Source organism: Pelodiscus sinensis, chromosome 5 (assembly GCF_049634645.1).
Source record: "Pelodiscus sinensis isolate JC-2024 chromosome 5, ASM4963464v1, whole genome shotgun sequence".
Taxonomy (NCBI): domain Eukaryota; kingdom Metazoa; phylum Chordata; order Testudines; family Trionychidae; genus Pelodiscus; species Pelodiscus sinensis.
The window spans coordinates 94,080,330-94,093,822 of NC_134715.1; the positions used below are offsets into that span (position 1 = coordinate 94,080,330).

General features: G+C 48.4%; 1 protein-coding gene across 4 annotated transcripts in view; it reads right to left on the bottom strand.

The window, feature by feature from the left end:
* Positions 1-10,255, bottom strand: part of PGM2 (phosphoglucomutase 2) — a 30,443-nt gene extending 20,188 nt beyond the window's left edge. Inside the window, exons 1-2 of one of the 4 annotated variants that reach the window (XM_075930588.1) lie at positions 10,054-10,187; positions 8,249-8,361 (exon numbers count right to left, since the gene is read on the bottom strand). Coding sequence is in view for 2 of the 4 variants with exons in the window: in XM_075930587.1 (XP_075786702.1) it covers positions 10,054-10,125 (72 nt within the window). In the remaining 2 variants the exon portion in view is untranslated. Of the gene's footprint in view, positions 1-4,034; positions 4,745-8,248; positions 8,362-9,633; positions 9,820-10,053 lie in introns of those variants that run through there. The other 3 variants (XM_075930587.1, XM_006129538.4, XM_006129537.3) reach the window with 3 other exon arrangements.
* Between the last annotated feature and the right edge of the window lie 3,238 nt (positions 10,256-13,493).

Below are 13,493 nucleotides of genomic sequence, written 5' to 3' on the forward strand. Positions count from 1 at the left end.
GTACTGGTATTCTGAGAAAGCCTGTTTGTTATAGCTTTAGTCTCAAATTGTGATACTAAGAATCAGTAGAGTAGGAAAAAAAAATGAACTAAACTTGTATACCAAATTTAAAAGCTCCAAAGTATTTATCATAACACCTTCATAATTTTAATTAGTCCTGTTATTAAAGGATTCTTATTCCAATATTATATCCATAATCTGGCATACCAATTGCAGTTTGCAAACTAATTTGAGAACCTGATGCTGAAATCTTAGAAATCCTCGCTACTTTGAAAGTCTGTCAGATACAAAAATATTACAAAATGAGGTTCCAAAGAGGAAGGAGAGACGCTGTTCTCAGTAGTGATGGATGGCAGAATAAGGAGCAATGGTCTCAAGTTACAGTGGGGGAGGTCTAGATTGGATATTAGGAAAAACTATTTCACTAGGAAGGTGGTGAAGTACTGGAATGGGTTACCTAGGGAGGTGGTCGATTCTCCATCTCTAGAGGTTTTTAAGTCTCAGCTTGACAAAGCCCTGGCTGAGTTGATTTAGTTGGGGTTGGTCCTGCTTCGAGCAGGGGGCTGGACTTGACCTCCTGAGATCTCTTCCAGACCTAGGATTTTATAGTTCTATGAATACAGGTTGGTCCTCCCTTGTCTGGTACCCTTGGGACTTGACCTATTTCCAATGAGGGAATCAGCTGGATCAGGGGATGTCTCTTGTTACCAGTCTCCCAGGATACTCCTTCTCTCTGCAGTTGGCTCCACTACAGCCCCACTGTCACTGGGCTCCAGCCTGAAGGGCTTGGACTTAGTCTGCAGCCCACTGGGACTCCCGGGGACAGGATACCCCAGCTACCATGGCCCTACTTCTCCCCTGTCTGACCAGGGATTCCCAGGAATGGGGCTTGCCAGCTGTCCGACATCTGCTGCATTCCACTAAGGATCCCCAGGAACAGGGCTTGCCGACTGCCCTGCTTTTGCTGTGTGACGCTGGGTGTCCCCGGGGCCAGGCCTTGCTGACTACCCCATGACTGCCCATCCCGGCCAGAGCTCCCCAGGGATGGGGTTTGCCAGTTCCACTTCTGTCCCTCCCAGCCGGGTTCACTGTTTCCGCTAGCCGGGGCTCCCAGCCAGTTCACACTCCTGGGTGGTGGGGCTCTCTGATCTAGCAACATCCGTGGTCCTGACAGACCATGGTGTTGCCGGACCAGAGAGTCCCAATTTCAGAGGTTCAACCTGTATAAGATTAGACCATTACTGTTATGTGAAAAAATAATTTGAAAGAGAGGGTACTGAAAGGCTATTTAGGGAAATAAATAGATATTACTTGTATAGTACATACTACAAATATGCATGAAACTTAAAAAAAGGCAACATCTCTGTTCCACAAGCTAATATAATAACAACAGGAAGAAGAAATATGTGAAGGGGTTAGAAGGGAGGGAAGATGAAGACAAATATATTCCAAACAAGCAGTTACTGGGGAGACTATATCCATCCATCTTAATGGCTATACTTTTAAAGTTTAATAATCAACTACTTTAAAAACCAATTACTCAAAGAGGATTAAAGAAGGAACTGGAAGAAAGTCTCTTCACCAATTCTGGGATACAGCCTTACTCTATCCATAATGAGTAGGGGAGGCTTTTTTCTTTTTTTTAAATGTTCATTATGTGCACTGCTTTGGAGGCATTTTCCCTTTTTCTTGGAACATTACATGCAAAATCCAATTGTAATATCTCATCCAATGAAGTATACAAGACTTTCACTATATTGAAATACCCTTATATCAGCAATCTTCATATTAACAAGATTACTGGATTTAATGTTTCTACACTAGTAATTCCCTAATCTCTGATAAGCCAGAGAGAATACTGAAATAAGTTTTGGTCCAGTAATTAGGATACTGGCATAGGACCTCTGAGCCCTAGCCAAGATTCTCTGCTCTGCCACAGATTTCTGTGTGACCTTGGACAAATCGTTTGTCTCTCTGTGACTCAATTCCCTATCTCTATCTTACATTCAGACTCTACATTCTGATGCCAGAGTGCCTTAGATTGGGAAACAATGTATTGTGATATGTGGCATCTTGTGCAATTAATTATCCATCGCATGACAGCACATACTTTCTACTGAAGTACAATAAAGTTTAGATTTTAAAGTAGTTACATCTTAGACTTGTAGTCAACCAAGTGACTTTCTGAAGATCACAGAAATTATTATTTATTGAACATCTTTAGCATGCTTGATAATGTAACAGAGGAAAACAAACTTCCAGTGAACATTTAAACAGATGCACAGCTGCATTCATGTGAGAAAAGTCTCAAGGTTAGCCATGCTAGTCTGTAACTTAAAAAAAATTTGAAATGGTAACACAGAAACCTGTGGAGGAACATTTTAACCTGTGCAGGCACCCATTAATGGATGTAAACGTAGCCATTCTTTTACAAAGCAATTTCAGAAGCCAACTAGAGAGAGAGACTGTGGAACTGGCCTTCATATGCAAATTTGACACTATCTCCCAGGGATTGAACAAAGACATGAACTGGTTGGGCTGTTATATTCAACAACCAAATCACATCAAAAGCTAAGTACGGGACACTTACAGCCCATTCTATTAGCCTCATTTAGCACAGGCACTATAATTGACAAGGGTGTTTTTTTTTAAAATCTCCCCCTTTTTCTGCTTTACATTTGGAGTTTACATCCCTTTTGCTCCACTCATCTGAAGAAGTGGGTTGTGCCCACGAAAGCTCGATACTATATATTTCTCAGTCTCTAAGGCAGTAGTGAAAGTAACTTAAAATTTCTTACAGGTACTGTCTTATTGCAACCTGGGTCCCTGCCACCTCTTCAAATAGCTCCCTGAACTGTGGCAAAAGTCAGCAACCAGCTCTTGCCCTGTGGGGCCCACCATACGCAGGGGTGCTCCAGCCCAGCCAGAACAGCCTGTCTGTAGCACCCCTCCTTTAATTGGTTAACCGGTTAAACATTAAGTTTAATCGGTTAACCAATTAAATAGGCACTACCGCGGATGCAAAGCTCCCCAGAGTAGAAACAGCTACAAGATTTTTTAAAAATATAGACAAATACAAGCTCTGCTCTCTCCCCCCCAAAAGTATTGGGGAATTACAAACGGAGTTACTATTGTGCTCCCCCAAAGTACTGGGGACGAACAGAATTACTATTGTGAAATATTTTTGTAATATGTAAAATATTGAGAGAAACCACTCTGTGTAGATCATGTACTGAAAAAGTACCACACAGGCTTATCTGCAAACTGTGACTCATGGGTATAATTCCATCAAAATCAATGCAACCATTTTTGTGCCTAACAGTTCACAAGATCAGGACCTTATGTTGATATAACTGAAATAGTAACATGCAGTTTATCAGCGATCAAAAGTCAACTTCACTTTTTCCAATCAAAAATTACCTGTCATCCATCATTCAGTATCAACCCACTCCAGTGGTCTCCAACCTTTTTAACCACAAGATAGGGTTGCCAGATGGTTGCAACAAAAATACCGAACACACGTGACATTATATCAATCTACATTACATCTTATTTAGAAAATACTGGACATTTATATTTTCCTCAATTTATTTCCCAAACAGAAAGCTCAAATACTGGACTGTCCGGTTCAAAACTGGACACCTGGCAACCCTAGCACAAGATCATTTTTTGAATTTAAGTGCAATCCAGGATCTACCTCAAACCCAAACACCCTTCCCCTGCCTTCTTCCCACCCCTTCTCTGAGACCCGGCTCCTACTCACTCCTTCCTCCCTCCCTCCCCCATCCTCATTCACTTTATCAGGCAGCGGACTAGGGTGTGGGGGAGGGGAATCTAGACTCTGATCTTGGGCTAAAGGATTTGGAGTGTGGGAGGGATTCTGAGCTGAACTTGGGGAATGGAGTTGAGGCGCAGCAGGAGGTTCAGGGTCTGGGAGAAAGTTAGAGTGCAGGGGGGACTCAGGGCTAGGACAGGGTTTGGGGTGCAGGAAGGGTTTGGGATTGGGGCCAAGGGTCAGATGGGGCACCACTTACCATGGGTAGCTTCTAGATGGTGGTACAGTGATGCTAAGACAAGTTCACCCCTACTCTGGCCCTTCACCATTCCCAAAAGCAGCCAGCAAACTCTCTTCATTCCTGTCCCCCCTCTGCTTGCTCTGTGGAGATGGAATATGGAGGGAGAGAAGAAGGGCACCCAGATATCATCATCCCCTCCTCTTCTTCCCATGTCTTGCACAGAAAGCAGAATGCTCCCACGGGTGGCAGGCAGCAACACAGCAAAGGGCAGATGAAGTGCTGGCACTTAATAGCCTCCCTGCCAAACCTGTCAGGATCACCTACCAAATGTTCCAAGATCTACCAATAGATCGCAATCTACTGGTTGGTGACCACTAACGTACTCGTTACATTTTCCAGCAAGCACCTCCATACTCTCTCCCATGCTGCTCCACATTTCGGAGGAACTTTCCATAAACCACCTATTATCTGACTATGGTAAAATATTGGAGCAAGAATGCCCTCGAGTAGAAATCAGACTACCTTTCTGATTGTATCACAGTTGCATCTGTTATAGCAAGCTTACTTAAATTACCCACTTTATTAGATGTATCACCTGTTGGGGGGAAAAAACTGACAGTTGAGCATATTGATTGCCTGTAATCTTCTAGAACAAACTTTCATTTATATCTTTATTTGTTTACCAGGTCACCAACGAAAAGCTATTCATATATAAGCTGAAGCTATACAAAAAAAGGAACAAAAATATCTGAAGCTATAAAAAAAGGAACAAAAATATCTGAAGTGTTGGCCTATCCCTAATGATTTAAAAATTGCTTTCTTTTCCAGTTGCTCTGTGTTTTGATTTTGTTATTTTTTCTTTTGTAATTGTTTAGTCTTGAATAATGCTCACATTAAAATGTCAGACACTTCAAAAGGCACTTTCTTTTCATTTCATTTTACTTTGAGTTATTTTAATACAAAAAATACAAGTAACTTTTTTTGTGATTAAACGTAAGCGATTAAGGGTAAGCCTATTGGAAACAACAAAATCTTACTCTCCTTTACTAATGTTTGATAAAGTAGTGCTTAAAATATTTGGCCATTTTCCATATTTAACGAATGTTTGACCAATTATTATTAGACTGGTCAAACACCCAATTCTACTTCTTTTTATTAATCATACATAATACATCAGTTAACATGGGTCACCCCTCCCCCTATTCTCCCTGGTCCCACATTCCCTGTGGGATTTCCTTTTGAAATATACAAGAGCCGCACTGGGACTCTTGAACATTTCAAAGGCTCAGGTATGGCAGAGAGCAGAGGGCCAGTCCCCACACTGGCCCCATGCTCCCTGTGGCGCCTTCGCCTTTGAACTGTTCAATGGCGGAGGCACCCTTATTCACTACTCCAACAGTCGATGGAAATTCCATTGACTATTCAATTAGTAATTAATCTAAATTTAACATCCCTAGCAGCAGGCCAGCCAAGCTGCTCCATGGGTGAGTTCTACTCCAGCAGGGCTGGAGCGCCTCCTGCCCACAGCGCAGCAGCCTGCTCTGGACAGGCTGGGCCCGCCCCACCTCCAGCTGGTCCCCATGTGTTGCACCCTGGGTGGGCAGGGAGCTGCTCCAGCCTAGCTGGTCTAGAGTGCTCGTGGCGCAGCAGGCCAGGCCAGACTGGCCTGCCCTCCTGCCAGCTAGGTGCTGGCTGATGCTTACTGGTTAACAGGTTAACCATTCACATCCCTAGTGCTTTTACCCTATACTATACACCAAATAAAAATATTGCTAAGGGTTCTTAGTTAAATTTTAAGAGTTGTATTTATAAAGCTATCCTATAATGCAAAATGCAAAAGAATTGGGGACTGTGACTGATGTACCCCTGTATCCACCCCCTACACATACTATAATAATCTTGGTATAAAATATGCCATGGGAGCTATCATTCCAAAACTAAACTCACTGCTCATTAATATCATTGTGAAATATATGTAGCAACATTATATGTAAAGTTACAAAATCCCACAGTATGATGTTAAAGACATACAGCCCACATAGCCCCAATTCCCTAATATGATCTGAGGAAGTGGGTCTGGCCCATGAAATCTCATCATCTATTAAACCATCTTGTTAGTCTTTAAAATGCTACATAGTTTTTCCTTTTGTTTCTTAATATCACTTTATAGTCAAATGTTTTGTTCTTTCATCAAAATTAACCCAGTGTTGTTAATTGTGTAACTTAGCTGAAGGCAACAAGTTACTATGTACTAATCTCCAAAGGATTTAGTATATCTGGACTGTTCAGAAGAGAACTGAATACTGAAGAACACACAATTTTGGGGGAAAACTTAGGGTTGGGAACATGTTGGGTTCACCTGCAAATAACCTGGGCTCACAGAAATTGCTTTGCTGACAAGCTGCTGGACCAGGGTTGTAGCTTTACAAAGACACTCAGGGTGTGACCTGCATGCTGGTAGGCAGATTGTGAATGATCAAAGTTAGAAGCTACAACAACAAAGCACTGTGAGGCACTACAGGTTGTAGGGCATGGGTGACACAATCTCTGGTCTGGCTTTCACCTCAGGAAGTCATAGGGACAAAACAGGGAAGTTAAAATACAACATTGCTGAAAACAAACTAAAGGTAAGAGCCAAAAGGCTATTCAAATGCCAAATGAAGTGGAATAATTAAAAGCAACTGCAGATAATTAAAAGCAACTCTGAAAAGACTGTCCACCCCTAGTGGACAAAGTATTGGACAGGGGCTCTGAGTTATAGACCCAATGCTACACTACACTGGCTTGCTGGGTGAACTTTAGCACAGGGCTAGCCAACCTGTTAGAGATGAAGAGCCAAAATAGCGGTGGATAGAGCGCAAAGAGCCATGTACCGGGGGGGGGGGGGGGGCTAGGGGGGGGGGAGGCGGGGGGCGGGGATGGTAGGCGGGGGAGGAGGAGTTGTTGAGCAAAACAAACAAAAAAAGCCGCACGGGAGGAAAATAGGTGCCAGTATACCATCACAAAAAAAGCACTGGGAAGGGATGAAAGGTGCAAGCTCTGGGAGGGAATCTGGGTGCAGGAAGAAGTAGAGAAGGGGATGCTGGCTCAGGGAGGGGGCTCCAGGCTGGGGAGTTTGGGGCTGAGCTGTAAGGTTGGAGTGCTGAGCAAGCTGCAGGCTCGTGGCTATGAGGGTGCAGGAGTTTGGGCTGGAGTGTGCTCAAGGCAGGAGCTTGAGGGGCTCAGGGCAGGGAGGCTGGGAGTATGATGGGCTCAGGACACAGATTTCCAGTGTGTGAATGGTGCCGTTAAAGTTAAAATACCCTCCAAACCCCCCCCAAAGTAAAACCCCCTCCAAAGCCCCCCCAAGCCTAATGTGGCCCCAACTATGCAGTGGAGGCAGGGGACCGGGTGCTGATGGATGCTGGGGCAGGGTACTTGTGTGTGTGTGTGGGGGGGGGGGGGTCTGGCCGCAGGAGGGCACAGAGACAGCTGGGGCCAGTACCTTGGGATCCCGTCTGCTCTTCCCCTCCCCTCAGCACCCCCCTTCTCTAACCCAATCCCCTCCCCTTCCCCAGAGCCAAGCACCCCACTAACCCAATCCCCTTCCCCAGAGCCAGCCCCCCACCCACTCTAAACTAATTCTTGGGTTCCAGAGATGGAGCCACCGTTGCTAAAGACACGCACGTCTCCCTCCAGGGCAGGTGCTGGGGCATGTGTACTGAGAAGCTGGCCTTGAGACGTGCTGGCTGGGATGCTGTGCGCACCCCCCCCCCCCCCAACCAAATCCCATCCCCTTCCCCAGAATAGAGCCAGGCACCCCCCCACTCAAACCCAATCACTCTCCCTCCCCCCACGCTAACCTAATTCTCGGGTCCCGGAGCCACCACCACCACTACAGCCGCACATCTCCCTCCAGGCGCTGGGGTGCATGCGTTGAGCGACCCCACACCCAATCTCCGTCCCTTCTCCTCCCCTTTCCCTTCCCCAGAGCCAGACACCTCCTCTCCTCACTCGAACCCAATTCCCCTCCCTCCCAACCTTATGCCCAAGTCCCGGAGCTGCCGCTGGCACCACCGCCGCACCCGGAGCCTTCCACGCTGCCTGCGCACAGCAGCTGGCTGCTAGCACATGCAGGCTGGGACACTGTGTGAAAAACAGCCTGCACATGCAGGATATGATGTAATGCGCTGGGAGGCCATGAATGGAACAGCACAGGCCATGAGCATGCACGTGGCTCTCAGCGACCCGACCTGAGCAGTTCCGGGTTCCGTCAGGAGCCGCAATTTTTTTCTTGTGGCTCGCAAGCCACAGGTTGGCCACTGCTGCTTTAGCACATCACCTCCCTGTGCCTCAGTTTCCTCTTCTAAAAAAAAAATGTACAAAAGGGTCAGCAGCTATTCAACACAATGCATTTTGTAGAAAATCCCCAATTCTTCATCATCAAAACAAAAATCTTTTGCTGCAATGAATTTGGATGAAATTTTCTCCCAGAATAGAATTATGGCCAAAACCAGAGAAAAGAGAGTGTTCGCTAGAGGTTTCCTAATAAGCGCCCCCCCCCCCCCGCCCGCCCGCAACAGATGCTCAGAGCTGCCATACACAGAACTGCCACAGCTGTGTGAGAGGCTCCTTTCTCCTGGCTGTAGCAGTTTCCTGCTGGGAGCAGTGGAGCACAGAACAGCCTTGGCAGAGGGAAAGATACCTTCTCAACATTATCTCAGTGGTTTGAGCCTTGACCTGCTTAAACCCAGGGTTGTGAGTTCAGTCCTTGAGGGGGCTATTTAGGGAGCTGGGGCACATCTGTCAGGGATGGTACTTTGTCCTGCCGTGAGGGCAGGGGACTGGTCTCAATGACCTCTCAAGGTCCCTTCCAGTTCTACGCGATAGGTATATCTCCATTTATTCTATCACCCACCCATTTCACAATAGCATGGATCCCCCCTAGCTGGGAGAGAGGTGCCCCTAACTCAAGCCAACCCAGCCTCATCAGAACTGCTACAGTTGGCAAAGAGGCACCTCTCATCTAGCCCAGAGCTGCTGCAGAGAGAGAGAGAGAGAGAGGACTGGGGGGGGGGAGACCCTCTCTTCTAGAGAAGCCTGTACTCATAGACTCATAGACTTTAAGGTCAGAAAGGACCATTATGATCATCTAGTCTGACCCCCTGCACAGTGCAGGCCACAGAATCTCGCCCACCCCTCTTAGAATAATCCTACTCAAAACCTCATATCTACAGCCCCATCTGAAAACTCACACTCCCAGTCTTCACCCCTGCTCTCCAACTCTTTGCCCCAACCCTGAGCTCCCCTCCTGTACCCAAACTCCTCACTTCCAACCAGAACCCTCATCCCCTCAAGCCTGAGTCTCCTCCTAAACACCCCACCCTCCACCACAAATCATCCATATGCAGCATGAATTGTGTGCGCACCAATATAAAGATGTGTCACACATCGTTTCCATATTGGTGCACATAATAAAATGCATTGTGCACATGGACATAAACAAACCGGGGGCGCACTGGTGTGCATTCACCCAGGCGAGCGGGACACCAAAGGCCAAGTGCCTAGCTGCTCTCACACAAGCCTGGCTTTTACTACGACCTGCCCTCCAGAAGAGAGAGACACCCTGCAATCTCACCAAGCTTGGCTGGAGGCCCCGTCTAGCCCTGCGTGTCCAGGATTGTGTAACTGTTCTGGAAACGCAATGGTGGCTGCCAGCCCGCCCGAGGGCTCTGCGATCCACGCGCACCGCCTAACCCGCAGCGAACGGGAGACTGGCTGGAGCTATCTGCTTCCACCGACAAGCTTCTCCCGCCGCCGCCGCCCCTAGCAGCACGCGCAGGACCGGGGGGCGCAGCAGTTGCCTGTGATTTGCGGACCACGCCCTACAGGCAGCCGCGAGCCGCAGCGCCCCGCTCGCAGGCAGCCGGCCCGGGCGTGCCCAGCACCGTCACCTGCCGCCGCAGGCGGGAGACGGGCGCAGCTGGCACCGTCACACGCGCATCGCGGCAGGGGGCGATGTCGGGGGCAGAAGGGCGCGCCCGGCTCCCCGCCTCACCTTGTCCCAGCGCAGCCACTGCGCTGCCGCCTCGGCCAGCCTGGCCGTCTCGCAGGGACTCGGCGCCGCCATCCTGCCCGTCAGCTCAGCCTGCCCGCCCGGCGCGCCCTTCCGCAGCAGAGCGCTCCGAGGGGCGGGGCCAGTCGGCCACAGGGCCGAGGAGATTGGGAGCGAACCAAAGCGGCCGTTAGCTTCCCGCCCCCGCCCCCACCCCGCGCTTCCTCTCGGGGCGGGGCCATCAACGCAGCAGTTTGGGCGAAGGGAAGGATCCCCTCTAGCCAGGGGTGCCCAAACTTTTTTGAAAGAGGGCCAGATTTGATGAAGTGAACATGCGTGAGGGCCGACCATTTTGCCCGACATTCTTTGAACCATTAAAATTAAATGCAAATTAACTATTTTATGCAAAGTTTATTGCAAACGGCATACTTTTCATTTCGTCACATGGATCACAAATCTAAACAGGTGTTAAATCACTCTGCCTTTCATATCTGAAGGCCAGATGAAAAAAAAATCCAGGAAGCTGAAATATATGGCAGGAACATTGTAAAGTACATTACATATTATTGGTAATAAAGGTTGTCTGTCAACTTTTAAGTTCAAAAAATAGGAACAGGAACATAACACCAAGTAAACATGTTGTGTCCAAATATATTTATAACTGATTTAGGCCAACTGACATTAACTGAGATTTTACAATGTATTCATCTCAATACATATGGATTCGTTGGGGGCCATAAAAGATAGACATTGCCAAATTACCTGTGGGGCCGTATTAAACCGGAACACGGGCCGCAATTGGCCCGCGGGCCAGACTTTGGACATGCCTGCTCTACGCGCTCGGCGCTACCCTTACTGCGCATGCGCCAGCCTCCCGCACATGGTCGCTAACATCACCAGCTGCCTGTCCATTAACTCTGCGCTCTCGCGCCGGAGGGGTGTAGCATTCCGTGGAAGGGGCCAAGCTGGTCGTGTGGAGGTGGCAGGCAGAAGGCGGCTTCCTGGGCTGCGGAGGCCACAGTGTCCCCCTGGGCCGGAGCTTCGCAGCTTTTCTCTAGCAGAGATACCAGGCTGAGCTGCCCAGGAAACTTGGATCTGCCCTGCGTCTCCTCAGCTGCCTGCGGGGCACCTGTGGGATCTAAGGATGATCACGTTAAGGGCTAGTCTACTATCTGATAAGCATTTGCTTATGGGGCATCTATATATATATATAGATAGATATAGATATGAGTTGACTAGTCAATTCCCTTCCCCCTTTTCTGCCTCTATCAGAGAGAGACAGCAAAGGGGGAGGGGGAAATGGGGTACTTCAAAGCGGCAGCTCTACATGGTCCTGACACCGGGCTCCATGTGGCATTGCACTTTGAAACACCATCATGATGTTTACATCGACCTCGGGATCAGCTGGCAACTCCCCAGCTGATCCTGGTTTCCAGTGCAGAACCTGGGCAGCTGGGGACTCCCCAGCTGATCCCGGGTACTGGGCAAATGTCATGCATGGAGCCTGGGATCAGCTGGGAAGTCCTCAGCTGACCAGGGCTCTGTGTTCCATTTCAAAGCGGCCATGCAGCATGGAGCCTGGGGTTAGCAGGGGACTTGGAGTCCCCCGCTGACCACAAACTCCAGGGCTACGTCTACACTGGCCCCTTTTCCGGAAGGGGCATGTAAATTTCACGAGTCGTCGTAGGGAAATCCGCGGGGGATTTAAATATACCCCGCGGCATTTAAATAAAAATGTCCGCCGCTTTTTTCCGGCTTTTAAAAAAGCCGGAAAAGAGCGTCTAGACTGGCCCCGATCCTCCGGAAAAAGTGCCCTTTTCCGGAGGCTCTTATTCCTACTTCGAAGGGCACTTTTTCCGGAGGATCGGGGCCAGTCTAGACGCTCTTTTCCGGCTTTTTTAAAAGCCGGAAAAAAGCGGCGGACATTTTATTTAAATGCCCCGCGGGGGATATTTAAATCCCCCGCGGATTTCCCTACGACGACTCGTGAAATTTACATGCCCCTTCCGGAAAAGGGGCCAGTGTAGACGTAGCCCAGGAGCGCACTTCTGCTTTGAAATGCACAAGAGCCGCTCTTGGGACTCTTGTACATTTAAAAGCTTGCACCTGCATGCAGCCCGGAGTTAGCGGGACTTCCCACTGACCCTGGGCTGTATGTAGAGTTCCGCATTCCTCCTTTAAAGTGTACAAGAGCCCCAGGACTATGGAAGTGTCTATCCAGTAGTGGATGGAAATTCTATTGACTACTTGATGAGTAAATTATTTGATATATAATATTCTTAGGGGGATCACCACATTGCTTGCAGATGCTGGAAGCGTAGTGCCTGACATGTGACTGCTTACTGACCAGCTTCTCATGCCCAGGAATTGCTTTGAATGCATCTTTCCTCCTATCCCCTACACTTCAATAACTACACAGCACCTCTACCATTGTGGTTTTAATAACAGTAAAGGTGCAATTCTCCAGATACTTAATTAAAAAAAACTTCAGAAAATCCCCAAGATAAAGTCCATAACCATATCACAGAAGTTCATACTCAGCCCTCATGAGCACCATTTCAGATTCTGATTGGGGGACTCTGATAGATGAAGGGCTGGATTAAGGGGGGGGCTAGCCAGGCAGCTGCCCAGGGTGCCAACCTAAGGAGGGTGCCCCTTAGAGCTGCCATCAGGCACCGCGTGCCTGGGACTGGGGGCTGCGCATGTGCCGTGTGTCCGGGGGCAGAGCCGCACATGTCGCGCGCCCGCTGCCCGGGGCGCAGGAATGGCTCGAGCCAGCCCTGGATAGGTGCTATATCAGAGCAAAATTCTTCACCCTGGGAGGAAGGCCAACCTCAGGTACACCACCATCATGAGCCAAATAAAAAAAACCCATGAGACTGACTTAAAAAAATAAGATGACAGATAGATTTTGAGTCGTATGCGTCTTCGCTTTTTTGAGCCTTTAGGGCATACTCAGATCATGTTTTCAGCCTTTTCTCTCCAAACCCGAGGACTTGAAACACTTTCTACATGAAAGCTGATGGTGTGGGTTTACACTAAATAGGCTATGTTGACATGGCTGAAAGCACAGTCCCCTAGCTTAGATGCAGCCTACATTCACCTGATTGGAATCAATGTGAACAAGCACTTGAAGAATCTTTTTCTGTAACAACTGGAGGATCATGGGGGAGACGTGGCTATATATCCAGTGGTGAGAGAGGGCTCAGACTCCCACACTACCCACCCATTTCTTTGGGGGGGACCCAGAACTGTGGGTGTCCAGAATGTAAGGCAGGGGAAGGCTCGGCCTTTCCAAACCACCAGGCATAGCCCTGCTCATACTCTGTCCCCAAAACGCCTGCAGTAGGCATTCTGAGGCAGAGTGCTGCTGTCCCCAGCACCTGTCCTCCACGTGCTCCAGGGCTGAAGAGGAAGGGCTGGGCCAGGCCAGGCCAGGACAC